The 27,986-nt window shown below is 34.7% G+C and overlaps 3 protein-coding genes across 22 annotated transcripts; 2 read left to right on the top strand and 1 right to left on the bottom strand.

Moving 5' to 3' along the window:
* Positions 1 to 226: 226 nt before the first annotated feature.
* On the bottom strand, positions 227 to 17,855 carry LOC105448702 (activating transcription factor 7-interacting protein 1). 17 transcript variants are annotated; one of them, XM_011687429.1, is made up of 17 exons: positions 15,683 to 16,068; positions 12,619 to 12,833; positions 9,271 to 9,571; positions 6,510 to 6,825; positions 6,069 to 6,197; positions 4,933 to 5,889; positions 3,928 to 4,271; positions 3,543 to 3,803; positions 3,138 to 3,446; positions 2,888 to 3,029; positions 2,573 to 2,742; positions 2,364 to 2,462; positions 2,197 to 2,254; positions 1,929 to 1,996; positions 1,661 to 1,760; positions 1,295 to 1,464; positions 227 to 1,200 (listed from the first exon to the last, which is right to left on the bottom strand). In XM_011687429.1, exons 4-17 carry the CDS (start codon positions 6,763 to 6,765, stop codon positions 1,105 to 1,107), a joined length of 3,159 nt encoding a protein of 1,052 aa, XP_011685731.1. In that variant the 5' UTR covers positions 6,766 to 6,825; positions 9,271 to 9,571; positions 12,619 to 12,833; positions 15,683 to 16,068; the 3' UTR covers positions 227 to 1,104. The 17 variants fall into 17 exon arrangements, with proteins under 17 accessions (XP_011685731.1, XP_011685739.1, XP_011685732.1 ...); XM_011687437.1 differs by lacking the exons at positions 9,271 to 9,571; positions 12,619 to 12,833; positions 15,683 to 16,068 and adding exons at positions 17,461 to 17,644; positions 17,758 to 17,855; XM_011687430.1 differs by lacking the exon at positions 12,619 to 12,833 and having other exon boundaries at positions 9,271 to 9,545.
* A 148-nt stretch (positions 17,856 to 18,003) lies between these two features.
* Positions 18,004 to 23,679, top strand: LOC105448701 (striatin-3). 2 transcript variants are annotated; one of them, XM_011687426.1, is made up of 11 exons: positions 18,004 to 18,836; positions 19,242 to 19,345; positions 20,006 to 20,212; positions 20,392 to 20,599; positions 20,801 to 20,959; positions 21,066 to 21,204; positions 21,330 to 21,454; positions 21,548 to 21,726; positions 21,861 to 22,192; positions 22,404 to 22,715; positions 22,868 to 23,679. In XM_011687426.1, exons 1-11 carry the CDS (start codon positions 18,567 to 18,569, stop codon positions 23,035 to 23,037), a joined length of 2,205 nt encoding a protein of 734 aa, XP_011685728.1. In that variant the 5' UTR covers positions 18,004 to 18,566; the 3' UTR covers positions 23,038 to 23,679. The 2 variants fall into 2 exon arrangements, with proteins under 2 accessions (XP_011685728.1, XP_011685727.1); XM_011687425.1 differs by having other exon boundaries at positions 20,798 to 20,959.
* A 554-nt stretch (positions 23,680 to 24,233) lies between these two features.
* LOC105448700 (lysM and putative peptidoglycan-binding domain-containing protein 2) lies at positions 24,234 to 27,241 on the top strand. Of its 3 annotated transcripts, none has more exons than XM_011687424.1 (5): positions 24,234 to 24,646; positions 24,843 to 25,137; positions 25,251 to 25,400; positions 25,867 to 25,990; positions 26,534 to 26,784. In XM_011687424.1, exons 2-5 carry the CDS (start codon positions 24,961 to 24,963, stop codon positions 26,692 to 26,694), a joined length of 612 nt encoding a protein of 203 aa, XP_011685726.1. In that variant the 5' UTR covers positions 24,234 to 24,646; positions 24,843 to 24,960; the 3' UTR covers positions 26,695 to 26,784. The 3 variants fall into 3 exon arrangements, with proteins under 3 accessions (XP_011685726.1, XP_011685725.1, XP_011685724.1); XM_011687423.1 differs by having other exon boundaries at positions 24,238 to 24,646; positions 24,847 to 25,137; positions 25,867 to 25,994; positions 26,534 to 27,241; XM_011687422.1 differs by having other exon boundaries at positions 24,238 to 24,646; positions 25,867 to 25,994; positions 26,534 to 27,241.
* The last annotated feature ends 745 nt before the right edge of the window (positions 27,242 to 27,986 follow it).

Here is a 27,986-nt window from a genome sequence, read left to right as displayed (position 1 = left end):
AAGATTTATTAAAAAATTAGAAGTTAGCGAGATATTATACATTTTATATCAAAATAAGCAAGAATAAAATATAAAACCTCGTAAACTATTAACTTTTCAATATCTTTATCTTAATACTGCATTTATATGCAGAATAATTTAGAGGAATCATATTAAAAAAAATTACATAATTCTATTTAAAAGAACGAATTTGACTAAATTTTATTAAAAATTTTCCACTTATAAAAAAATGTATTAAAAAATAACACTATGTAATGAGCTCTCTCGAAATTATGTAACTTTTATATACAATAATTTTTCGTACTTATAATTTAATAATTTACAAGTTATTCGAAGTTAAGTTCTTTAACGATCATTATGAATAATAGATCATCCGATGAAGTGAAATTATATCAAGTAACTAATGTACAAAACATTCCCCACTTTGTGCTACGATTGTTATGTCTGTCGTTATCTATCGCTATCTTTCATTTAACGTTCAGTGACACTCAGCGTAAACAATCAAGCAAGTACATTGTTATTTTAGAACCTTTAATTGGGTTCGAATAACTTCCTTAAAAATTGATCTTTGAATAACATTACGTATGTTTAAATTATATGAAAATTCTCTTTTGCTTAGAATTCTCTATCTTACGTACTGTGACAGTTAAATGTTCATCAGCAATAAAAAATCAAAAAGCAAAAATCTTCAAATACTTTCATGAATTTATCATAAAAATGTCTTTTAAGAAATTACAATTATGTTGTGAAAATCGATATTTTGCCCTAAAAGAATGTGTGAAGATTCATCTATTAAAAGAAATTAATAAAAAGAAACAAAATGTTCTATTGCGAAATCAAAAATTATATACAATAAATTATACTTATGTATGCGATCGGAAGAATTTATGAGTGTAATACCAACGGAAACAATTACTATTTGGGTTCAATTTCCGAAATAATGAATATCAGCTAAATCGTCAAATCAAATCCGTAATATAAACCACGCTGTTTGCGAGATTACCTACAAACTATTTTTATCACAATTACACATCGAATGCAAGAATATAAAAATAAAGGAGAAACAAGGAAGGAATAGTAATCACGAAACTTGATGTTGCTCCTTTACAAAGAAATATTTCCAGGTATACTGTACTGTCCTTTTCTAGAATGCGTATCGACTGCTCTGACAGCAAAATAATAATTATTACCCTCGGAAAACTGTAACAAGGATATTGTTTTCATAAGTATTGCAAATTTCAACCAAGAAGCCTCGTACCCTCTAACGAGGTACAGCGTTGATGTTGCAATTTACCTGAGTCAAGGTACACGCCATAGGAAGCGGCAGTGCACGCACATCCCCTACTTTCTTCCACAATGACGTGTTAGGATTTACGCCAGCGACTTCCTGGTACGCGTACAATTGATAACTAGCAATATCCGCATATTTATCCGACAGGCTCATGTTCCAGGATAGCACTATCCCTGTGGACGCAAAAATAAAGGAATAAGAGAATTAACTAATTTGTTATTTTTGGAGATTATATTCCCCGATTGGGGAACTTTTTTTTCTTTCCTTTTACTCCACCGGCTGGTGGATTATAGTTGAGGAACTTATAGAATTTCGTAGGTTAAAAGTTGAATTTGAATTATTTGTATAAAAACAGAGACATAGTTTTACCATTTGACACTTTTGAAATTTTCAACGATGGTGCAGGCGGTGGAAGCTTCCAGCCAGGCGTCGGTGCGTAATTTGGAATATCTGGCAGTGGTGCTGGATGCTAAAATAAAACAGCACTCAAAATCATAATTGCGTTCAACGAAAAAAATGTAATATGAGTAAATTCGTTACTCTTGATCACAGATTTCTATTTACAGATTTCTATTTTACAGATTTTTATTTTTTAAATTTTTCTTTTTAGTATAGAAATTGTGCTTCTGATATTCACCTTATTTATTTGAACATTTGACAAAACTGGCGTGGTTAGTACGCGCACAGCACCATTCGCGATCGTTCCTGTTGACAAAAGACAATGAAGTGAATAACACAATGTAAAATATTACCACAAGCAATCACATTTTCTGTAAGCATGTTTCACTATAGCTCTTCTAAAACTTTAGCATTAAAACGTTAAAAGCAATGGCCTACGCAATTAATAATATCCGTATATTTATAGAATAGGGTTATATTTGCTTCTATTGACGTAATTCAATTACCTGTCTTATAAGTAACAGTTGAAAATTGCGGTCTGTTAGATGCGCTCACTGGCCGTATCTAGAAAATAATTTGAATTCCGTATTTATATGAAATAATATTACAACTTTCTCATTCTTAAAAAGAAAAGTTTTTTTGGCGGAGAAACGAAAAATAGTTTGCTACTAACTTGTACTTGCTGAGTAGGATTTGTTATCAGTACTGGTCTCTGCGAGCCTGTGCTCGCACTTTGCATCACATACGCCACTCTAGGCGGCTTTCCATTATTCTAAATAAATATATATATAACATGTAAATATATATGCACACATATCTTTTGTTATTTTCTTAATATTACACGATTATATACACAAAATAGATGAGAGAAGAAATGCTTACGATTGGTGTTGCTTGTTGATTAGTTGTTATCACTTTTATACTAGTCGGTTGCGAAATTGCTACGTTCGCCGGTATTGTTGCTTGTATTACCCTTTGGAAGGACTGCACAGGTTTCGATGTAGTATTCAATTGCTGGTCAATTGTAGATGCAATCGTAACTTTCACATTTGCTGTTATAATACAAGATTCGACATGTTAAATATAATATAGAAAAACGCAATGATTACAGATGATTTATCATCACGCGTGATGAAGACAGATCATGGCTTTAGAGCATGTAAATGCGCATACACATAAAAAAATAGATAAACATACATTTATTCTTCTCTTCCTCATCTGTGAGATCAATAAGATCGTTACTTCTTAGCTTCGAAACTATCGGACGATTTACTTGATTTTGTATTTTGCCATTTAAGACAAGGGTCTGCTGCGGCTGCGACTGAATCTGCTGTTGCGGCTGCAAAATTTGTGTTAATTAAATTAATTATTAAATATTATAAAATAAGTAATATGATTTGAACTTGCGGTAAATATTATTAGTTGGAATAAGTTTGACGTTGCTTACAGCAGATAAGATTGGCTGTACGTTCGTAGGTTGGTTGGATAGCGTTAACGTGTGTTGGGTTTCCATGGGTTTAGCAACAACTAAAGCCGCGGGTGTCACACTCGGAATAAGAGGCGCAGTTTGGACCACGCTCTGCGTGACTACAGGGGAAAACATGGTCACCGCGGACCGGGGCGATCTTATTTTTATTCCACCGCGCTTCGGGCTTGACGCATTGTTATTCGTCTCAGTAGATGAAGAAATACTGCTGTTCGTAGCGTTTACTGTAGACTTATTCATAGCTTGCCGTAAGTTTTGAATTCCATGTTCCTATTCAAATGAAACATTTAATCGCCGTTAGCGTAATTTCAAGGAAATATTCGCGAAAATGTAATATTAAAATACATCTTTGCGATAAATAAATACCGTTATGAAGCTGACTTGCAAGCCTACGGATCGATTTATCTTTATGGGCGGGACAGTTTTATCGGGATTCGCACGGCGATCTTTCTCATTACGAATCAGCACCATCTCGAAGTCCTTTATTTGCTTCATTAATTGCTGCATTTTTACACGTGTTACTTCCTGATATCTTTCTGATATGCGAGCCTGTTCTCTGAGCTGTCCAATTTCGCTGCGCATCGTGATCGTTTCGGCGATCTTTTGAATAAGGAGCTCTTCTAGTTCCTTAAGCATATATATATTATAATAGTAAATATACGATAAGTAAGACTTAGCTTTCGTAATTAATTAAGCTGTACGATAATAAATCGTAAAAAAATATTTTATTATAATACGAATGTTTTTGTACCTCCTGCGTAAGTTTTGGTAATCGCTCTTTAATATCCCTACGGAAAAATTTCTCGACATAGGATAATTGTGCGACATCTTTCTTTTCCTCAGACTTGACATTCATCTTCGTTTTCTTAACATTACCATTAAAAATCTCGCTTTCCGATCTATTACGTTTTAATAGCGGATTTAAAGGTGGTGGTGATGAAGAACATACATCCTGATTCAATTTTTGCTTTACATATGTTACAAATTCTTCTGTACTAGCGCTAGAATCGCTGTCGCTATTAAGATACTTTTTCCTTATTATTTCTTCCGCATTTCTAGCAGTCTTCCGCTTTTGTCGTCCACTCTCCTTTTCTTCTGTAAGAATAAAATGCAAAAAAACTTAAAATTTATGAACATGCCATGATAAAAAGATTTTTATGTATGATAACAAAGCATTCACAGGACAATGTACAAAAAAAAATGATTTATTTTAAATATATACTTTCGTATAATCAATATTGACAGAATAATTTTAAAATTTATAATAATAAAATAATCTTTTTTTATATATTCTTGGTATTCAGACATATTTTCTATTCTTATATTATTAAATACCAATAAATATCAGAATATTTTGTGTGACAACATATCGCGGCATAACATATTGCTGCAATAGTGTTATATCTCGAAAATTGACAATTTTGAGTTATTCATCACCAAACAAAAGTACACGCCAAAATCCATCTTTTCCAATGAATAACTCAAAATTGTCACTTTTCGAGATATAACACTATTGCAGCAATGCCGCGATATTTCCTTGAAGTTTTTGCATCCACAACCAAGTTATACATATAAATCATTCATAAATCCATTTAGAAACCATAAAATAATACTGCATTTGACTATATAGAACTATGTGTTAAGATCTTTATCAGATTTTTGTCACATGTTTTCTTTTTTTATTCAAAGAATCTTAATGTTTACAGAATTTGATGGAATGCCACATGCTGCTTTTGTGATGTTAAAGATTTCCTACCTTGTTTATCTTCCTCAGTATCTTGTATTTTATCAATTGTTTTAGTTCGTTTTCTTCTTGAAACGACAGTCCCAACGTTTTTAGTTCCGTTCTCATTATTAGGATTATTTGGATCGTTAAGTGTTAATACAAAGGTCCGTAATATTGCAGTGTCATTTACAGATTTATTATTAACATCACGGTCTTTGCTCGTTACTTCTGCATTGTTTTTGACATTGGGTGATTTATTTTGATTCTGTATCGCCGAAGTATTCGTCACCTTTTCTGTGATTTTTGATGTATTTGATACATTATCACTTTCTGTTTTATCCACAGGCTCTGATTTCTTTTTTTTACTTTTACGTGCGATAGTATCTTTATGAGATGATGAATCGTTAGAATTGTCGGATTTGATTAAATCTACATAATCTGAATCATTAAGTTCGGCATGTGTGTGTTTTAAAGAGTGATCATCATTTTTACTATATTTCTTTGTTTTATCTATCAAACTGTCATCACTATTATTAGAAACAATTGTAGACGTAGACAATTTTTCACCATTACATATCTTAACATTATACGTATGTACAAAAGAACTATTACTCTCTATATTGTTTAATTTATTTAGCTCACAGGTCGTAATTATTTCTTTACTATCGCCGGATATCTCTTTTGGATTTTTTTCACTGCAAATTATTACTGCTGCATTTTGAAGATTACTTGTCTGTATACGATTATTTATTTTATTTATTATAGATAAATTATCATTTTCTAATGTTGTATGTTTTTCAGATATTGCATTTGAACATGAATTTCTTGCATCCGTAATTTTTAAATCTTTGCTAGATTTTAACATACACTTTTCATTAGATTCACTAACAGTCGTACCAGTTTTTTCTGAATTATGTGTACTATCTTGTACTCGTTCGTTTTTGGATGTACATTCATCTAATGCCGAATTTTCCGGAACCTTAACTGCTGCAACAAAGTTTGATGACATGATTGATCTCCCTTTTTGTTTCCAATCTCTTGAAGATGAGGGGCAACATAAAAAGTGATTACACCAGTCCAATTTAGAAACTTGCAGGGATATTCTTGTTGCGATGAAAACCTGATTTGATAATTATTTACGACATTACCCTTCACAAAGACATTACCTGTATTGTGTTCCTTGCTGTGCGCTGGTTCTTCACTATTAGGCTTGGGAACTTCTTCCACAGTCTGCACATCAGAACATAATGTCTTCTCTACAACTGTATCTAAAATTGTTTCTAAAATTGGTTGTTCTGCAAACAAAACGCTAATATTTACATATATGCAAGAAACGACAGTTATAGTAAATAAAAAAAGTTTCCGTTTTACTTAATCATTTCTTTTCAAAACATAACTACTGTTTCTTTCCCTTTCCTTCTTCTGTAACATCTGTATTTCATATTTACAGATTTAACATTTTACAAATATTTTAAGTTACGAATTATTTTAAAGATAGTTCTATTAAAATATAATGTGGGATGAAATATATCAGAAGATAGAGAAAGAATTTAATAATATATTAAATAATAATTTTATGTTGTCAATCTCACAAGATAGTGACATACCAGCTGTTCTACTCGGCAATTTTAATTTTGCATCATTTGTTGCAGTATCCTCTTGTTCAGTCTCCTCATCGTCAGATAATCTCAAACGCAAACTATCATCGGACAGTGTATCTTCATCGTCTCCTTCCTCTTCTGCACCAAGTAATAATTCTTCTTCTTTCTCTTTTGACAGTTCGTCAATATCAGTTTTATTAACACGTGAGATTACAGAACTAGTTTCTGAATTATGCACTGTTCCAGTTTGTGCCTTCTCCATTATAAAATTGAATACAGTAAAATGTCACTGCTCATTAGTGACTATTAAATATCTTTCAATCTATAATTAAATAAAAAACTACATAAGAGATGTATGCACAATATAATACAATTTCATTTAACATACTCTACTATATATATCACTATTGAGTGTGAGTGTGTATTTATAAATATATATATATATATATATTAAAGACACTTTAATAGATATTAACTCAGAGGTAATTTATTAAATTAACAAAAAAAAATTGATATTCTAGTGAATACATTTGTAAATCTTTATTACAAGATGTTTACATCACAGTATTTATTTTGATTTCAAATTTATTATTTCATACCGCAAAAAAAATATTTCTGATGTAATATATATCCTCTATAGCACATCTTTAAATTATCACAAATTATAATATTTTTTAAGTACAATAAACCATTTACAATAAACATATTCAATTTTCAAAACTGCTATAGAAAATATTTCAAAATTATTTAAGATACCCGTGAAATAAAAATTATACAAGACAGGCACATTCCATTCCATATTCCGATTGACAGCGCCAGTATATAACTGACAATAATCCGCGTCATCAATTTTGTTCGTGAAGGTATTGTCAACGAAAAAAGTAGCCAATCGCAAAGTCGGCGTCATTAGCTGAGGTACTGTTCGTCTCGGGTAACCTCTCTACAATAACGATTTGTTTCTATACCGAAACCGAAAATAATAACGACAAATACGATATGTTTTGAAGAAAAATGAAAATAAAAGAAAGGAGGGGAGGGAGGGATAGGACAGATACAATTCCGATGCAGTTTTGAATAATATCTTTGCGATCTTTAGAACAAAACAGATGAAAAATACGTCAGAGACGTGTCTGTTTCTATTGTCAGGAAACTTTGCACCCGCAAAGTTGAAATTTCTTTGCTCGAAATTAAAAGAAAAAGGAAATTTAAAAAAACTACTTTGTCAAAATTAGCATATTCTCTCCCTCCCCTTTCCTCACCCCCCCTCTCCCTTTTCCATACATATGATACGTCTGACCTCTCTTTTTCCGCCTTTTGTGGATATCCGTCTCGTTTTTGGGACTAGACGGAACTTGTTTCTGTTTAATGTTTCGATAGCTGTTGTGTATCGCTCTTGATTTAGCGATCTCGTAGGTGCGTAGAGGTTACCCGCTAAACGAAGAGCATCTTAACATTCTGACGCTTACTGTACCATGTGCGCGCGCGCGCGCACCTTATTCTCGGGATCGATGCCCATCGTGCGCGAGGTCACTATTTTGTTGAACATAACCGATCGACGCATAAATTTAACGTCTCAATAAGACGGGAGGACCCATCGCGGCATCGCGCTCGTATGCCGACATGTACACAAATAGGTCGCGAAGATCGAACGGTACGCCCGATCAGGCCCTGCCTAGGGGGCCGAGGGCCCTGACCTTATCGAGGCGAAAGATGGCGGGCATCTCCCGAGAACAAGCATCTCTCGTTGAAAATCTTAACAGTATACTTTTGCGTGTGGAGAGGGAACTTTTGCTTTTCCTTCGTGATCGTCGACGTTATCTTGTTTAATTCAGAATTTTTTTTTTTTAATAAAGTGAGAGTGGGACTCGCGGATGAGGGCCATCGCGGCGAGTAAATGTGTCGTGTAACCTCGAACGGACGCGAGAAAACGCACTTATTTACTGTGAAATCACTTTAAGGTGCATCACCTTAAAAGAGTTACTATGCCCCTTAAGTGGAGCAAATTGTTTTGCATCGTAAGTTGTATCGAAGACCGCGGAGGACGCACCGAGGAGCTGCGGTTGCGAAGAGTGCGCTTTATTAGCGGGCGTTCGTTCGGCACAAACGAGACGCCACGAAGCGTACGGCGGCACTTGGAGAACAGAACGGTTTGCGAAACGTCGCGTACGTCGTTATCGCCGCTCCCCGCATAGCTCCCGTATCCTCAATTGCGAATTAAAGAAACCGCGCGAACTGGCCTCAGAGCGTCATCGACAGATCTGCGCATCGAGCGTGGAGCACCCGAGCACACTGCACTTAGGCCCCGAGTTTCCGTCCCGGAGATTGCCGAGCGTGCACGAAGCGTCGAAAAATGCGAGCAGAAACTGCGCTAGTGACGTCCCGATTCGCTGCGCAATAAGGGAATCTTATTTTTAACCGGCATATATAGACTGGCACTTATTTTTCAAAAAATTTCGTTGCTTCATTTGCGTCTGTCTAGAGCAGGTGCGAAGACAGTAATTCTGTACTTCCAAATCTTTTTTCTTTTTTCTTTTACTAACGTGGCCTCAAATCCAAAAACATGGTTCATTTTTAACAGCTGCATTCACACACGTTCCATTCGAATGTTTCCCTATAGCTTTCATGTGTTTTCGTAAATTCTCACTTGCGTTCGAATGTAACACGTGCATACAATGAGCTGGTCTTTATCGATTTTATTACCTTGTTGCAGGTAGCTTATTCGCGTCATTATACAGTTATATATATACAATTCCATGATGATCCTTACTTATATTGGGCCCAATTTATAATCAACTTGTTGATGACATCCAGCGTTTCATGTGAGGTCTTTTAATCATTTATACGTGGAATTTTCGTCACGGATTCGTTTTATTGAACGGTTGATGAATAGAACCCTTCCCTTTTACTCGACGCACCAATGGCAGAGTTCATGGTGGGGGAAAGCTCTTCGCCCACTTCGTACCGTAGGATAATTGATTTTAGTCAGGTCACTTCGATCTTAGGTCCAATACTTGACCGTAATATAGATTCTGCACTTTTGATCTTGAAAAATTAATTATCTCTTGTTGCTTAAGAGAAGGGGAGGGAGGACTCAGGTTTAGAAAGCAATTTTCAAGATCCTGCATTAATTGTATGGAAAATTAAATTTCGATGAAACGAGTTGATTTTAACATGTGTTGTTTATAATCTCATGAACGAAAGATGTCATGGACCATGTGTCGATCATCTGATCAACATGTTGATGTGCAATTAGCAAAACTTTAACATGTTCTGAAAATTCCTTGAAATATGTGTCTCAATCAATACCATTGAACTAATTGTAAGTTAAAAGAGAACAGTACTGATACAGAAAATAATTATTTGATGTTCCTACTGCGACGTCATCTGCGCGCGCACATGCACATACACGCACGCACACATAAATACATACATATAATACATACATGCGCGCGCGTGTGATGTCGAGTAGGAACATCAATCTAATCATTTCCGTTTCAATACTGCAGTTTTTTTTTTCAAGTTCATTGAAAAATGATGGGATTGAATAAAACACATTTCGAAGGATTTCGAAAACATATAAGGTCTAGCAGAAAAGTAATAAGACCATTTTGTAAAGCCATTTTTATCGCAAAAACTGGCAACACTGTCGAGTCGCCAATGACGTTGGAAGGAGATGTGATCCCTCCCTCTTTCAGTCAGTAACGGTTTCTCGTCGGTAGCGAATACTCGTTGAGTCATCGTTTTTTAGTAAATTTCTGCTTGGTGTGTTCGTCACAAAAATGAAGAAACAAAATCTGGAACATCGTGTACAATTTAAAGACTTTGAGTACGTGATAATGAATCGTTATCAAACGTCCGTTTAATTTTATCAAACATTTCGGTAGCACTATCGTTCAGTTTAACAAAAAATTTTATCGTATGTTGTTCCAGATTTTGTTTTTCCATTTTCGTGCGACGAAGACACCAAACATATATTTGCTAAAAACACGATAACTCCACAAGTATTCACACTATCGACGAGGTGGTTCTGACTGAGAGAGGGAGATCACTTCTCCTTACATCAGCGGCGATTCAACAATGTTGCTGCCAGTTGTTGTGACAACATATTATATAGACTCATTACTCTTTTTTTAGATCAAAGCTTAGGTAGTTGTAGACACAAATATTATACCTTTAACAGACCATAGCTTAAAAATTATCCAGTATTGAGCTTGTCCATATAACTCTTTTGTTCACCAGATTGTAAGCTACATCATATATAAAAACCAATTCATTTCATTAAGATCTAATTTACATTTAACACAATTCAATAAAAAAAATCACTCTTTTTTTCTCCGAAATATTATAATACATAAAAGATTTTTTATACGATTTCATCTTTTAAAGAAATTAAATATAGAAAAATAAAGTTCTAAATATATATTTATTAGTTTTTACTATATGTGAATTTTTGAGTTTCTGAGCTTAAATATTTTCAAAGTTATAAATCGTTACATACCCATTTTAAAAAAAACGCTACTAATGATGAATATATGTAATTGAATATATAATTGAAAAACCTTTATCAATATAAAAAAAAGAAACCAATAAAATTTTTATAAATGTTATCATTATTTATAAATGTTATCATCCATATCAGAATGTCAATTTAATATATATAAATATTATATTTTATATATATATATAAAATATATCATCCATAGTAGAATACAAAATTTGTATTAAGATTTAACAAAACAACGGCATTGCATCAAAGTTCTAATTTTTCAAAAAGTTTTGTTCTCTTCCTCATAAAAAAAGTAAGTTTTGAGATATTCGATTCTAGTCTAAAGACAATATGATATTTACAGATTAAAAATTTTTCTGATTTGTTTAGAATATATTATATAATAGATATTCGCATCTATCGAAGTTTATTGTTCACATTTCCGCGATAATGATTGGTTCTTTTATTTGCTCATTATTATATAATTATTAATTATTTTATTGCGTTTACTTCGTGAGCGGTTGTCATCGCATATTTTGACAATTATGCACATCGAAGAGTTAATACAAAGTATAATAAAATGTAATTGTATAAATTTAAACATTAAACAGCGCGCGCGAAGCGCGCTATTGTTTTTTAAAAAACAGAATGTGTATAGCAGTTTATAACTGAAAATATTGAATTAAAAATTCAATACAGGGTGTCTCATAATAGGTGTATCACCGTTCATGGGTAGGTAGAACGGACTAAACTGAATCGAAAAGTCCTCTACCATTTTGCAAAATTCGCAATCGTTAACAAGATATTAATTTTTGAAGATCGGTAAATAAACTTAATATCTCGTTAATAAATGCGAATTTTTACAAAATAGTAGAGGACTTTTTTGTTCTACTTAATAGTTGAATCTACTTATCTTGTCACGCACTTGCATTCAGCGGTGGGCCGGATGAATACGCGTTTATTCGTCAATCTTCAAAAATTAATGTCTCGTTTACGATTGCGAATTTTGCAAAATGGTAGAGGACTTTTCGATTCAGTTTAGTCCGTTCAACCTACCTATGAACGGTGATACACCTATTATGAGACATCCTGTATATAACTGAAAACATTGAACTTTCAAAAATTCATATACATATATTTTAAACATAAATAAATATGTACCCAAAATTACATTCCTATTCAATAGCTTTCTTTTCGTGAAATTTAGCCTTAAAAATTACTTTCTAGCACCCATTTCTATCAATGTAGATTTTAACTTCAATTTCGGTTTAAATTCCTTTTTTCTATTCTAGTTCTACGAAAAGAAATTAAATTAAAATTAAACATTAATAGAAATGGACATAAGGCCCATTTCTATTAATGTTATTCAGTGTAGATTAACTATAATCTTGGTTTAATTTACTCTTTATCTTTTTCTAATTCATAGAACTAGAAAAAGATAAACAATAAATTAAATCAAGATTAAAGTTATCTACATTGGTATAAATTGATCAGAATCCCCGTTCCCTTAATCATGTTTACATTCGTAAATATCATTCAATAGACATGCCGAAAGAGAAAATTGACAGAAAGACAGCTATTTCGTCTTATTTTAGAAAGTTTCTTCCCATACATCCTAGAAGTTGTTACTTCATAAGTATTCTGAAGTCGCGGTTGTTCCTCCTTCTACCTGGTACGCCTTCCTCCCCTCTCTCTCCAAATGACCCAATAGTTATTATCGGGATGCGAGTAGTTTAGTTTAGTGCTCGCACTAAATACATTCTTTTCTTAATGTAGATACCAACTCAACAACACAAAATCCAAAATCAGGACATGAGGACGCCTTAAAGGCATCTAAAAGACATCTTAAAAACGTTTTAAAAACGGAGGATTTTTTTATCACAAATGTTTTCGCAACTAAAAAGTAAATTTTCAAACATTAACTATTTTTTGAAAAACTATAATTATGGATTTGTGTATAATAAATTTTCTTTGCAACATCTAACCTACGTGTGATCACTAACATGAAAACACGATATCGACATTTATAGTAGACTCAATATAACCTCATTTCGTGACTGATTAAACTAAATTCCTCATAATTTTAAAACTACTCAAGACAGATAATCGAAAAAATTCTCTTTCCGTATAATTCCGTATAAACTTTTTCGCTGTAATGCTTTTGGGCGAATTTGCGAACAGTGTACAATGCAAAGAAATCTAAGAAATATATCGTATATTGAATTTTGAAATACAAAAATATTATAGTCTATGCTTTTGAATTGTTTAAGTTATAAAAATTTTTTTCAAGTTATAAAATTTTGAATGGTAGAACGCCTGCCCGGCAAGTAGAGAGATCCGAGTTCGATTCCCGGCTGAGGTGATATTTTTCGAATTTTTAAAATAAATTTCTTTTCAAGTTTGGGGAGAGGGGATTCTTATAGATGCATATTGGCATCAAAAGATATTAAATTCTCGTCAATTTAATTCGTTATAAACTTATAAGTGAATTCCAGCTTTATGTAAGAACTGTTTTAAGACCAATAAAAAAGCAGCGCGCAGTTTGTATGTCGTTGCACATTGTAAAAATAAAAATTATTACACACAAACATCCGTGTCCGCTCTTATAAGCATTATTTTATAGTTATTTATGATTTATGAAATTTTATTGTTTAAATTATAAAATTTTTGCCTGTGCATCTTTTTTACTATACTAAAGAAAGTCCATTGTTATTGTTATGTTTAATAAAACGTTCAACAATATTTTTATTATACCTCAAAATCCAATGTACAATATTTCTTAGCTTTTCAAAATAAACAAATAAATTTAAAAGAAATAACAGATGATGCTGTTTGTTTAATTAATCTTTTATTTAGAAATACTGCGCATAAAAACACCTTGAAAATGTAATTAGTTATAGTTTTGATATTTTTATAAAATTTAAAATTTTTTTATATTTTTACTAAATTTAATAATTTCAATTTCTTATTATACCTATTGTGGGCGTAATTTCTTATATATTATTATTTAGATTTCTTAGGTTATTTAGATTCTCAAATGTGATACATGCTTTACATTATATGTTTTTATAAATTATATAAATATAAATAAATGTATTTATTTCTTTATATTTTCATAATTTTAAGATTTATTAAATTCTTAGTAATTTTAATTTTTTAATTAATTAATTTATATTTATATAATTTATAAAAGCAAATTTCAAATGTAGTAATTTACATTTGACAAATTTAAATAACCTAAGGAATCTAAATATACAAGAAATAAGTGGATATAATGAAAAATTATAAAATTATCCAATTTATTAAAAATTTAAAAAAATCTTAAAATGTTATAAAAATATCATAAATATGTAACTACTTTACATGTAACTAATTACATTTTTAAGATATGTTTTTATGCCCAGTATTTCTAGAAAAGTCAACTAAACGAGCAGCGCCATCTGTCATTACTTTTATCTTGATAACAAAATACTTATATGCAATGATGTTGAAAAACATGAAATTATCTTCCGATTTTAATTGCAAAATCTTTTTCTACGTACAAAGATAAAATCTTACACTAATTAATTATAACCAAAAATATTATTCTCTGATATAAATAACGTGAAAAGATGTATATTTGTAGATGATAGATATAACATAAACATTTATTGTTATTAATGTGTATAAAAAATTTGTAGAACATCATAAATTTATTCTAAACACAATCTCAAAAGATATAAAGTATTTTCTGTTTGAAAATATTTAAACATAAATATAACACTGGTATTAACACAAAATAATGTACATTTATATAATCTATTGTATATATATAAAATACTGCAATCATATAGCTAAAAAATCTATGTATCGGAAAATTTCAACAAAAAAATAGATCAGGCTAATTAAAAAAAATATTTTGAAGCATAAATATCACATGTATTTGAATCAACCAAAAGTATATTTCGATTAGAGTGCAGTGTTATTGATGAATGTCAAATATAATTACTTATAATTAAAGTTCATTGAAGATAATCGAAATACATACAATATTATTTATATCTACATAATATTTAAGATTTAAGAAAATTATAGCGACATTATTTGTCGAATTTCGTAATAATATTATGCATCTGTATATTATACTGATTTACAATATTACAGTACAGTATGATGATATATAACGTTAAAACATATTTCTTGCACAATAAAAAACTTCTATAAGCCTCAAATTATTGAAATTATTCATTGTGTATGTGAAAAGAAACAACAACAAAATGGCGTTCACGAGGTTACTTAAAATGGTGCCCTTGTTATATATCAAAATGTCTCTATAGCAACAGCAAACGCTTCCGTATTTTTGGGCCGTAGATTTGGGCCTTAAGTCCCAATTGTAGCAATGTGCCTTATTCAATCTACGATTTAATTGTTATATTTATTTTGAGAAACCTAGATAAAAAAACAAATTAAAGAATTTAATTGTCTCGTTTTAAGTTTTAAATTACGCACAATCTCTCAATATAAACGTCTTAAAAAATAAACCTAAACGATATTAAGACGATATTAAGTACAAAATTAGAATGGAAAAAATCTCGATGTTTCGTCCGCGTACGTTTCAAACCTCACAACAATTGCTCGGAATCGCAAATACAGGGGATTTAAGCCTACATCGAGCATCTTACATTGTCGTGATAATAATAATTGATTGACTTACGTTATATTATTGCGTGAGAAGACTCCGGGCAATGGATTATTAACTTTTCGCCACGTGGAAACAGGTTATATTTACGGTAAATACGCCAGAAACCGACTGCACTCGTCTGATACTTGACCATCAGGCTGCAACATCGCAAACTAAACAAGCGATTCTGGCAACGTTGCTGGTTCTCCCACCCTACTACCGCGTTAGTATATAGTTGCCTACAACATTGTATTACACTAATATGGAAAATACAAGGAAATTACGATCAATTAAGGGTTTATATATGACACATCCGAATGAAAGAAACTTATTGAAAAACGAAATAACAAAGTACAAGGGCATCGTAATGAATACACGCGTATCCAAAAAGTTATCGACCTACACGTCGTCATGTGTTTGCATGTCACAACCTTATGTGCGCATGCGCATGCGCAGCGTTACCTAAATTCTCCGACCAACAATTTTAGCCTAACTGCAAGGACTGCGTCTTTCCTTTTTTTCTGCTTTTTTGTCGAAAAGCTTACACGTTTACGCGAATATCCCTTTTCTGCTTTCTTTTACACCAATATATTACATATACATGAGATACAAGTGGCCGTTATCGCAAATTCGGTAAGTAACGCAAATAGTTCGCTGCGTATCACGACCCTGGTTATTGCCACTAAGAGTATTCTACATACAATACTCTTAGTGTATTATTGTATGTTATGTATATACGATACTTGCAAAAAACGACGATATTGGCAATTATAGTATTAGTATAGAGATGCTTATCATGTTGCTACCATGTTGTTTTGAGATAGTGATACAACAGTGTGCACATATTTCAATTCTTTAGCACGTAAACACGGGAATCACCTTTGAAGCTGTTACTCGAAACCATCTTGTTTTTCTATTTATGTTCATAATACAAATCGCTACTTATTTCATGTATTATCATTTTTGTCATTATATCTACGGTATAGATATTCCTATAGTTTATTTTTGAACAAATTATAAAATTATGCAAAATTGTATAATTTTATACAGTTCTTAATTTGGGAGTTACCATAGTTTGTGATTTGTTCTTAAGTAACACGCATGCGTCTCATCATTGATAAATCTTTAAATCTAACTTAATCTCTAATAAATCAAGAAAGCTTTACATGTTGTATAATTATTTGTGAAAAACAATTAAGTATACTCTCTGATTCCGATCAATATACAGTGATTATTTTATAAATATATAAATTAGTTACTATATATTATTGAAATCTAGAATTCCAAGCTATTCTATCAAACGAATTGACATTTATAGTTATATATTTTTAATTTTGACATAACTGAAGTGATCTTTCTTTATTGCGAACCTGACCTTTGCCATTTCCATTACTTATTCATAACAATATAAAACAGTAAAGAAGATGAACAATTGAGATTTGATTGGATAAATTTTACCTAATTAATACAGTATTAAGAAATTCCTTAAACTTAAAGTTAATTATATACTATTTTCAATTTTAATAAAATTGTTATTTTCTAACCAATTGAATGGAATATGTATTTTAAATGTATATTTTTACAAATAAAATTATTAAATTAATAACTTTTTTAATGTATGTATAAATAATAATAATATATGTGCGCGCGCATTTATACAATATATATGTGTGTGTGTGTGTGTGTGTATGATATATATATATATATGTATATATTTAAAACTTATTTGTATGACAATAAATGAAAATCAGAGATCGATAATTCTGATCGATAAGATTTATTAAATTATTAAGTAGGAGAGAAATACATACCTGTAATAAGAAAATTAAATCACAGATAATAAACTTTTTGCGTTGACTATATACAAGTACTGTTAGATGATATTGATCTGCTCATGCGCTCTATTAATTGCAACAAATTAACCGCGAATTTTAAACATGCACTTTCTCTATATTTATCACAATACTTTTCATGTGTGTATTTCTCGATCGAAATCTAAAAATTTAAATAAGATTAATTGATTCCAGTTATATTTATTCAAAGTTCACTCAAATCAACCCGAATTTCGAGGAAACTTTTTCAGTAAATCGAACTAATTTTATTCTCACCGAATAATGAAGTAAGCGTTCTGCAACTCGGATGAAACGGGCTTAGGCTTGGCGCACATAATCATCGAGATTATGCGTTTTACGACCAAGTGCGCGGCCAACATCACGCTATTGGTCCGCGGCGAAAAATGAAAATGAATATAGATTGAACGGAATGGCAGAATGGCTCGTGAGACGGGACGGACCAACGAGAGTTGTTGTCGCGGCATTAACGCGTACAGCAAGGACTAGAAAAACAAATGGGTGATTCGCTTGGGCGAAAGGGATCGCAGCGCGCGACGGCGATAGGGGTAGTATATGAGTCCATCGGTGCGTCGATGCATCGATAAAAAGGGCGAATTTCCAGCGACGACCGGTCGGCAAGATGCCCGCGGCTGGACATCGGCGAGGCATGTCGCGCGGTAACTTTCACCCGTTGACCCGTCGCCGTGCAGCGAGGCCGACGCAGCAGCAGCAGCAGCAGCAGCGGCAGCAGCAGCAGTAGGGAGGAAACAGTCGGTCCCCCGTGCCGACCGCGATCCCTTCCGCTTTTCCGGAAGCGAGCGTCGCGGCGGACGTGTTGCACGGCGGAGCGCCCGCGGACAACGTAGAGCGGGGTCTGTGGAAACCTTTCCTGCTGTGCTGCGTCGCGCGCGGTTAAATCCTGGAACACACACGACGGCCGCCGTGTATAAACTTACGTCCGCATGCGTAATAATTGTCTCCTTTCCCGACGGGCCGCCGATCGAAATACATTGTCCGACCGGAGAGCACTCTCGGGGTACTCCGCGAAGGAAGGGAAGTTGCTGTAATGGCCGCCGTGTCATGAAATGAAGGTGCCGAGCCAGTTTTGTGGTGCCACAATGGAGGATAGCTGCAGCCCCGCGTCCCAGAATCACAACGGCCAGCTGGCCGGCGGCGCGAACGTGTCCCTCGCCAATAACAAGCATCAGGGCGGCAGCGACAATGGCAGCAACGGCGACGCCAAGGACCAGCGGCCGCAGTACTCGATGCCTGGCATCCTGCACTTCATCCAGCACGAGTGGGCCCGCTTCGAGCTCGAGAGGTCCCAGTGGGAGCTGGACAGGGCGGAATTTCAGGTACACGCTCCGGACGCACGGCGACGCGGAGCCCGCGGGCCGCGGCGCGTACGTGCGCGCGACAATCGTCAGCCTTATTGTCACTTTAGCTGTCATGTGACGGAGGGAGGCACATAAGGAAGCACGAAGCGAATGTTGTGCTCCGAGTTAATCGCGGACGGGATACGCCAGCGATGCGATAGAACGTGTTAATAATCAGCACGTTTGTAGCTTAAGCACATACAGCTACTCGCGTCAATGTTGTTTTCGATTTGTCACTCTGTCAAAAACGCAGCAGGCGTGTTTTTTTTTTTTTTTTTTTCGAGCTTATTGACGTTTACACGTAGAATATACGAGGGAATTGCGAAAATCACTCTGTCATTAATGACACGTTGATTTAACTCTCCCTGATGTTTCGTTGCGCAGGCTAGGATAGCTTTTCTTCAGGGTGAAAGGAAGGGACAAGAAAATTTGAAGAACGACCTGGTGAGGAGAATAAAAATGTTAGAGTACGCACTTAAGCAAGAAAGGTAAATGAATTAGTAGCATTAATTACAGTGACGTTATTTAATACATTGACAACTGTATCACGTACACATCATTTGTATATGAATGGCGTTCTTTGTTTTCAAGAGTGTTCCTTTATTCAAGTAGGAATGACGTCAAATTTAATAAAAAAACGCTGATTTTATAAAAAAAATTTGATGTCCTGTTGTTCAATGATGTTTTGGTATAAAAATATAATATATATGAAAGAAAACATGTTTGACTTCCTGGAAATTTTTTTATAAAATTGTGTGTTCATATATAAGTATTACATATGAATAACATTTGAGAGGAATTTAAGAAATATTTTTGCTAGCCTTAACATTTAAATGTTATACATAATATTTATATTTTTTTAATAAATAATATTGGTATATGTGTATATATTGTATTAATATGAAATAAAAATAATTATACTCTTTTACTTAAAAAACATATATATTATATATATGCTTTCAAATTATGATTATTAAATTCACAATATCAAATTAAGTGAACTTGATTAGAATATGTTATTAGAGTTTCTTTATACAAATGAGAGATACAGACATGTATATTATGATACTGGACTGTCATTAGACTGACTATTTCATGTCTACACTTTACGATGACTTTACAATGCTCATTTCTTGTAATTTCTATAGAGCGAGGTATCATAAACTAAAATATGGTACCGACTTAGTAATGCAAGGGGATATCAAACCACCTCTTTATGAAGAAGGTACCACGTGCAATATCTCTGAAAGTGGTAGTGGCGGTGGCGGCGGTGGTGGAGGAGGAGGGGATGGAGAAGCTTCATTTACATCTGTCAGTAATGTTAGTTGGAGACAAGGTCGTCAACTTCTGAGGCAGTATGTAAAAACATCTGTTTTAATTTCAGAGATACTTTAGAATTTTTAAGCTGCTAAAGTTTTTGCATTTTTTTTTTATTTATTTAATTTACAACTTTGTACAGAGATAAAGAGAGACATTGAGAGGAACATTAATATGTAATTTATAAAGATATCACAGTAGAATGTTTTTTTTTCAGGTATTTGCAAGAGATTGGATATACTGATACAATAATAGATGTACGGTCAAACAGAGTGCGATCACTGCTTGGCTTAAACAATAACACAGACACAGACGAAATGAATACTCCAGCGTTAAACGGAAACGAAGGAGTAGCACAGGATAAGCAGGACTATAATAATGAGAGTCTCGTACGTCGAGGAAAGCAGCAACATCCCCCCAAAAAGGTTGGACCGAATAAAAATATTTTTTGAAACTTGAAATTTAAAAAAATTTGAATTGCGTTAGTGCTAATTGTCTCGAATTTTGTATATCTAAATAAAAATTTTTAATTAAATTTATAATAAATTATGATGAAAGATTAAAAAGCGATGAAATACTTTTTTATATAATCTACATGAAAAATATAATGGTCTCTCTTCTAGCAGCAGCCATCTTCTATAGCAGAGGCAATGATATTGGACACCGAGGCGGCTGTTATAGCAAATTTCGAATTTTTGCGTCACACGGATATGGATATGGAAGAGGAGGAAGGAGACGTAGAAGATGAAATTTACGATGCAAATACAGATACCAAACCAAATAAGGTAAATTTCTACCATTATTTTTATTCTATACTATTTCACTTCACAGTGATAAATTTCTTTGTGAGATGTGTGCTTCATCGATATGACTTTCGTTTTTGTCTTGCAGGCATCTATTCCTCTTCTAGCGGAGGATGTTGATACAGATGCAGAGGCAGAAGAAGTGTTAAACGAATTAAATCTTCTCACAGAAATCGAAGAATCACCGCCTGGTTCTATTCATCTGGAAATGAATTCTTCAGAATGGAGTAAGTGATATCCCCATATTAATTTACGCGTACGATGTTTTTATATTGCACACAATATAAATCCACTTACATATATGATTATTTCGTTACATTTTGCAATATGTTGATCGATATCTCCCCTGTAGATGCAGCATTACATAGAGGATTGCAACCAGACCCAAGACGCCCAAATAAAGAAGGTGATTCTACACTGGAATTAGGAGAATTAGAACAATTATGTGTTAACAATGATGCGGAAATATCGTATGATGTAAGTTTTCCAGAATTTTTCCTATATCGTAAAACAAAGTGATGATTCGGTATGATTCGTTCACAATCGTAATGTCATCGTTTCACCCCACAGATGGTTTCCACCACAAAAGAAACTTTCAGGAAAACATGGAACGCGAAATATACGTTACGATCGCATTTTGACGCTGTCAGGGCACTCGTCTTCCATCCCACAGATCCAGTCCTCATCACTGCGAGCGATGATCATACGCTGAAGTTGTGGAATCTTCATAAGACTGTACCAGCGAAAAAGTTCGTAAATTTTTCCCATGTTTCGTTATGAGAATATCAGTTGCAACGTTATCATTTTTATTTTAAAGATGCATATCTATGTTATGTTTATTATTGCACTTATATATGTTAATACGTCTTTTCTTATCTTGCAGGTCAGCCTCGTTAGATGTAGAACCACTTTACACATTCAGATCACACACTGGACCTGTGTTGTGTCTGGCTATGTGCAGTATGGGCAATCGATGTTACAGCGGTGGTTTAGACGGCAACATCCATTGCTGGACGCTACCGTCAGCTAACATCGATCCGTACGACTCGTATGAACCAAGTGTCCTTAGTCATACGTTAAGAGGACACACGAACGCTGTTTGGGGCTTGAGCATGTATCTACGTACCATGCTGTCGTTCAGCGCGGATGGTACTGTAAAATTGTGGGCCCCGCAGGCCACACAACCTCTTCTCAATACGTATGTTTCAGAACCAGGTATGCAAACGTCATCTAATGTTTCTTAAGCTCGAAAACAATGCATTAGATCTTAATTAGCAAGTAGCAAATTGTTAAATTAATACGGGAATCTCAAATTTGCACAGCTTTATCTAGCAAATATTGATCAACTGTAAGTTTTCCTCTCTGTGTCGTATATTTCCAGGTGATTATGTGTCGTAATGATTTCTTTTCTTTTTTTCTTTTATAGACGGCATACCGACTTCGGTTGATTTTGTCAGGGACGAGCCGCACAAGCTGGTCGTAGCTTATGAAGGAGCTTGCGTGGTATTTGACACTGAAACCGGCGCGATCGTAGCGCGACTCGAGGCGAACGAGACGAAAGGGGTGAATCGCGTAGTAGCACATCCGACGTTACCGCTCGTCGTGGCCGCACACGAGGATCGGCATATTCGATTTTACGATCACCGGTCGGCTACTCTTGCTCACGCAATGGTAGCGCACTTGGACGCAGTTACTAGTCTCGCTGTAGATCCTCATGGTTTATATTTACTTTCAGGAAGTAAGTACGGAAAGAGAAAACCAAGTCGGCGATTAATCTCACCGCGATAACTCCGTGGCACGAAAAAATCTCGTGCGCGCGTCGATTAAAAATAAAAAAAATATACATTTCAATGTTACTTCTCGTTTCTAACGAATTTACTTCGCTCGCAGGTCACGATTGCAGTATAAGATTGTGGAATATGGACAACAAGACTTGTGTTCAGGAGATAACAGCGCATCGGAAGAAATTCGACGAAAGCATTCTGGACGTAGCGTTCCACCCGTCACGACCGTTTATAGCGAGCGCCGGCGCCGACGCTCTCGCCAAAGTGTTTGTGTGAATTGTGTAAAATCCAAGATACACTCGCTACATCAAAATGATTTCTACTACTACATCAAATCGAGCAGTTTTTGTACTCGTATTCATTTTAGATAGCCTTATATAACTTTATGTGTCCACCATACATACCAACATACACATAAACATATATATACACACACACACACATACACTTCCGATATATTTCCGTTGTAACTCTGATCGTTCTACCATTTTCGAGATATCGAGATTTATAAAGAAATCAAATCGCTCGTGTAGTTATTCATAAAGGAAATGAAAAATTATCAGTAACTTGTCTGTGACAGTTTATGGGGGAAAAAAAAATAATAATTTTAAATAATGTAAACGCGCTGCTTGTTGATGTTCGATCATCATTGAGTAGCCGATAACTATTTGGAAATAGCGGGGAGGGGTATCATGTAGAATATTAGCCGATATAGTCCTGATAATTAGAGGAACCAGCCCCTTGCCCACAGAATCCAGGAAGTACACTGCCGCGGTAGCGTATAATATTTATCCTTACGTTAACTATTTATTACCAATATCGCCGTTACTGTTGCACAGCTACTGGGGATTAATACAATCGTAATAATCAACTATACAGTTGCCCTAAATGAATAAAAATTATATATATATGCATTAATTAGTCTCCCATTACACATAATTTCTTTTCCTGCTGCCTTATATATTCATCGAGGCTAGCACATAGTAATGATAATAATAATAATAATAATCGTAAGCTGAATAGACATAATATTAATAACAATAAATTATAATTGTGTGTTTCTCTCTCTGTAATATATTGTATTTAAAAATAGATAACTGTGTAACGTATTATAATGAACATTTTTTTATTAAAATCTCATTCCATTATTTTCTTATTTTACACTCCAATCCAAAGTCTGAGCTCGCCCTGGAGGTCCCCCTCCTTCCCCCCGCGCTCGCAGGCGAGTAAACCCATTTTTCCCCTTTTCCATCTGCCGCGGTAAACAAAACGGGGTCGCGTCACGGCGAGAAAAGCTGAGCGATCGATCGCGCGTCTCGAGCGAGAAAAGTTTCGCGCGCGGTCATATGATCACCTCATTTTTTCTTTATGCAATCGCACGTGATCTCGAAAACGGGGCGCGTCCGGCTTTAATACGAGGGGAAAAAAGATAATCCCACCTACGAGCGGCTCTTTGACAGACGAGGCGCGGAGTAAATGTGTTGCAGAATTGTTCTCGCATCCTTCTCCTCGGGACATTTCATTCTCCCATCTCGTTTAAATGATAATGTCATCTCCCAGCGGCGAATGCAGCGAAGAGAAACGCATCGCGATTATTGTCGCCTGAGAGACAGAGAGAGAGAGAGAGAGAGAGAGAAACAAGAAAGCGCGCTCTCCCATAGGCGCGATCGTGCTAATCAGCTGAACGCGCGATCAGCCGTAGCGCGATCGATCCCGTGATTCCCCGTGATCCGATCCGCGAGATCAACCTTGAGGAGTGTAGAGGAACCATCGATGATCCCGAGAGAGAAATGACCAAGTTTCCCGTACCCGCGTGCATGCCGCGTCAGGCATGAGAGCTGGGCGCACAGCTGCACGAGCGATTTGTTGTTGTTCCACGCGCCTCGTAAGTGGTGTTAAATCCTCGTCGCCGCGGTCTCGTCTTGTCCGCTCCTCCGTTTGCGTGCGATAAAAGCCGGGGGAGATAGAGGTGGGAGGGGGAGAAGACGAGATCGGCGAGACGAAGCGAGTCTCTCGACGAGGCCTCTCGGAAATCCGCCTCGTCCGCCGGGAGGTCCCCGTCTAATCCGTAAAATCCTCAGACAGGTTATGTGAGACCCGTGCGAGTGGATCGCCCGGAGACGCGCAACCCGAGAGACGTACGTCGGCGAGTTATGGTGCGGCCCGATCCCTCCTGAGTGACTCCCGGTGGCCTAAACGATGGAGCGGAACGGCGCCAGAGAGATGGAGGAGCGCCGGTGTATTCGGGACACGGGGAGGGCCCTGAAGAAGTACGGGAGCACGGCCAAGCACATGACGCGGACCGAGAGCTTGGTGAAGCACACGGTCTGCCCTACGGACACCCTCCAGGGAATAGCGCTTAAATATGGAGTCACGGTACGGCCCCGTTCACGCGTCTCTCTCGTCTACGTGACGTTTTTCGAGCAACGCTTTGACTCGAGGCAAAAGAGTATTGTGCGCTTAATGTAAAATTGACGTTTCTTTTGCAGACAGAACAAATAAGAAGGATCAATAGATTGTGGGCGTCGGATAGTTTATTTTTACGGGAACATTTGCTTATTCCTGTTAGCGCGGACAGTCCCGCCTCTACGTGTAACGATGAATCGGTAACTTCTGAGGAGCACGATGTCCCTCCAAATGTGAGTAGAATTTGAAAGAACTACTACGTCATGTTGTCTAGCTTTGGACATGCGGTCTCTTTTCGTTCTTGTATTTTTTACTTTTTCTTAACCTCAATTCTTTGTTATTTTGTTTAGTTTTTTGCAAAAAATTTTCTGTTTATTCTTGACTGTCGTGCAACCTGTTTAATTTGACTTTACTATGTGTGTATACATTTGCTAATTTTTTATTAACTTTATACCATGCTTATGGAAACTAAGTGCAGTCGAAACGTATATTTTTCTTTTTGATATTATTAGAGGATAAATTATTTATCATTCAATTAATATTTTATCATTCTTCCTTCCTAATTTGCTCGTCCTTGGCCGTTGCCCTTATATTTGTTGGAAGGGATCATCGGCAATTCAATATTTTATTCATCACTTTACCTTAATAGATATTATAGCCTTACAAACATATCATGAATAAATATGTCGTATTTCACAGATATCTAGTCCTTCTTCGGTATCGTCGTCCATCGGTGACGAAAGTTCAGTTAATGATTTCTTAGCTAAGATGGATACCTCAATAGCAAATGCTAAGAGAGACGTCAAACGCGCTCAAGGGAACAGTGAGTAAGTTATTTTCTATGCCTTATATGCATTCGATGAAGTTTACATATTTTTTTGAGCACATGCTTTTGTACGAAAAGTACAAATGATTTAATAGTTGCTTTCCATTTTCACACAATGATACTGAGTCTAAAGTTATGTGAGTATTTTATATTCAGATAATGACGTCATTACTTGCTTACTCTGGTGAAAAATTATCTAGCATAAAAGCAGTAGGTTTATACCTCACTTTTAACGTGAGTTAACAAGACTCAATAAAGCTGGTCATGAGCTTGTGCAGATTGTAGATAAAAATTCAGTTAAATTTCACTTGTCAGAAAATAAATGTGCATTCAACCAAGTTATGATGTCACAAATGAGAATTATCTGAGTTTTGATGTAAATGGAAAGCAACTAATAATAGCATGTGTGAAAGACAAGTTTTCAAGACAAGTTTCAGGAAAATAAAAATTTCTTATAAACTCAAGCCCAAAAAGCGATGCGTTATTATCAAGAAAAAAACATTGAATTCTAAACAGTATTTTTATAAATAATTTTTACAGATTCTGCACTGACGGTAATGACGCTTACGTACAACGACGGCGTGGGTCTGCTAAACTGCGAAACTCATTTCCCACCACATCGAATACCTACTCGACGTCCTCCTCTGACACCGTCAGACCAGTGTCCTCTAGTGATATGCATAACTTTCCAACTGCTGTAGTTATGACGCAGGGAAGAAGAGTAAAGACTTCCTTACAAAGACTCGAGCAGCAGCAAGACGAGATGTTCCAGTTGTAGCGTCTAAGTTTCATTGGGCTGTAATATCCCTATGTGTCGACTGTTATTAAAAAAAAAAAGCTTATAGGAAAGGATGTACTGTATATCAATGCCAATAGGAGATTGCTTTTCACGCGTTTCTGACGTTGGTTGATCCAAAAATTACATATAATTTAATTAAATCGAACTATGCAGCGCGTTCTCTTTTTAACGTTGAAAGACCGTATCCCGATGTAAAGCAATATTCTTGTATAACGATCGCACTAACTAATCGTATCCCGGTCTTATGACCTTCTTTTCATCGTAATGATATCATGAAGAATGGATCAACTAACTTTTATACGTAGTGCTGAACCGTTTTACATAACGTTGCTTAGTGGACCATATGTGCCTTGAATATAAAACTGCGTTATGTAAAGGTCCTATTCATATTCTGTTTTTACTTGGTTAAGTCACATAATTGATGTATATTTTTTTCGAATACTTTATTTTTTTTTTTAATTTAAACTGTGATAAACCATTTAAAAATTTGATAAAAAACCAAAAACAGTTTTAAGAAAAAAAGAGTTATCTGAAATAGTGCAAAACTATAAATATAAACAAAATATAGAATTTACTTGTCTAAAATGTGACTTCTTAAACTAATTGTTACATTTGTTATAGCAAAAATATATTTTATTTTCTCTCTTAGAAAACCCTATTATAAACATTTTTTTCACAAATCATAAAAGAATATATCATATATACGATATTTTTCTAATATTAAATATATATAAATATTATCATTGTTTATAAGAATCCTAGAAAGTTATCATGTGTAAATTAAAGGAACGGGCAGAAGGCACCTGATATTATTAAAACATTAAGCGATTAATTCCTTTAATAATAATTCTTAGCTGGACTAAGCTTTCTGTGACTAAATTCATTGAAGTTTAATATTATTAGAGCACATTTTAGGTAACATTTACTTAATTTTGAATGAGTTATACCACCGTGTAACAAAATTTTTTTTCATACTAAAATAATCAATAGATCTGTGAAAATAAAGACAAAATCTAGCATAGAGGTGCACACCGTTCCGCGAGATCAGTTTATTTGAAATTTTTTAAATGTATATACATTTGAAGTTTAGAATAAGTCATTTCGGCCGTGGTACAAGATAAAATTGTGCGATTGTCTGGAAATCATGTATTTTTATGTAAAATTAGTTAAATTTGAAAACGAAATTACAGCGAT

Source organism: Wasmannia auropunctata, unplaced genomic scaffold (assembly GCF_000956235.1).
Source record: "Wasmannia auropunctata unplaced genomic scaffold, wasmannia.A_1.0 LD336083.1, whole genome shotgun sequence".
NCBI lineage: Eukaryota > Metazoa > Arthropoda > Insecta > Hymenoptera > Formicidae > Wasmannia > Wasmannia auropunctata.
This window is presented reverse-complemented; position numbering and strand designations above follow the sequence as displayed.

Bases quoted from the DNA above. Each gene is read 5' to 3' on its own strand.
- LOC105448702 (XM_011687437.1), bottom strand. From the start codon at position 6,765: ATGGAGAAGGCACAAACTGGAACAGTGCATAATTCAGAAACTAGTTCT. The intron at 1,465-1,660 runs GTAAAACTATGT...TTGCGTCCACAG, and splicing joins AATTTCAAAAGTGTCAAATG to GGATAGTGCTATCCTGGAAC. The intron at 1,201-1,294 runs GTAAATTGCAAC...TCCTTGTTACAG, and splicing joins TGGCGTGTACCTTGACTCAG to TTTTCCGAGGGTAATAATTA.
- LOC105448701 (XM_011687425.1), top strand. From the start codon at position 18,567: ATGAAGGTGCCGAGCCAGTTTTGTGGTGCCACAATGGAGGATAGCTGC. The intron at 18,837-19,241 runs GTACACGCTCCG...TTCGTTGCGCAG, and splicing joins TGGACAGGGCGGAATTTCAG to GCTAGGATAGCTTTTCTTCA. The intron at 19,346-20,005 runs GTAAATGAATTA...TAATTTCTATAG, and splicing joins TACGCACTTAAGCAAGAAAG to AGCGAGGTATCATAAACTAA.
- LOC105448700 (XM_011687423.1), top strand. From the start codon at position 24,961: ATGGAGCGGAACGGCGCCAGAGAGATGGAGGAGCGCCGGTGTATTCGG. The intron at 25,401-25,866 runs GTGAGTAGAATT...CGTATTTCACAG, and splicing joins AGCACGATGTCCCTCCAAAT to ATATCTAGTCCTTCTTCGGT. The intron at 25,995-26,533 runs GTAAGTTATTTT...TAATTTTTACAG, and splicing joins CGCGCTCAAGGGAACAGTGA to ATTCTGCACTGACGGTAATG.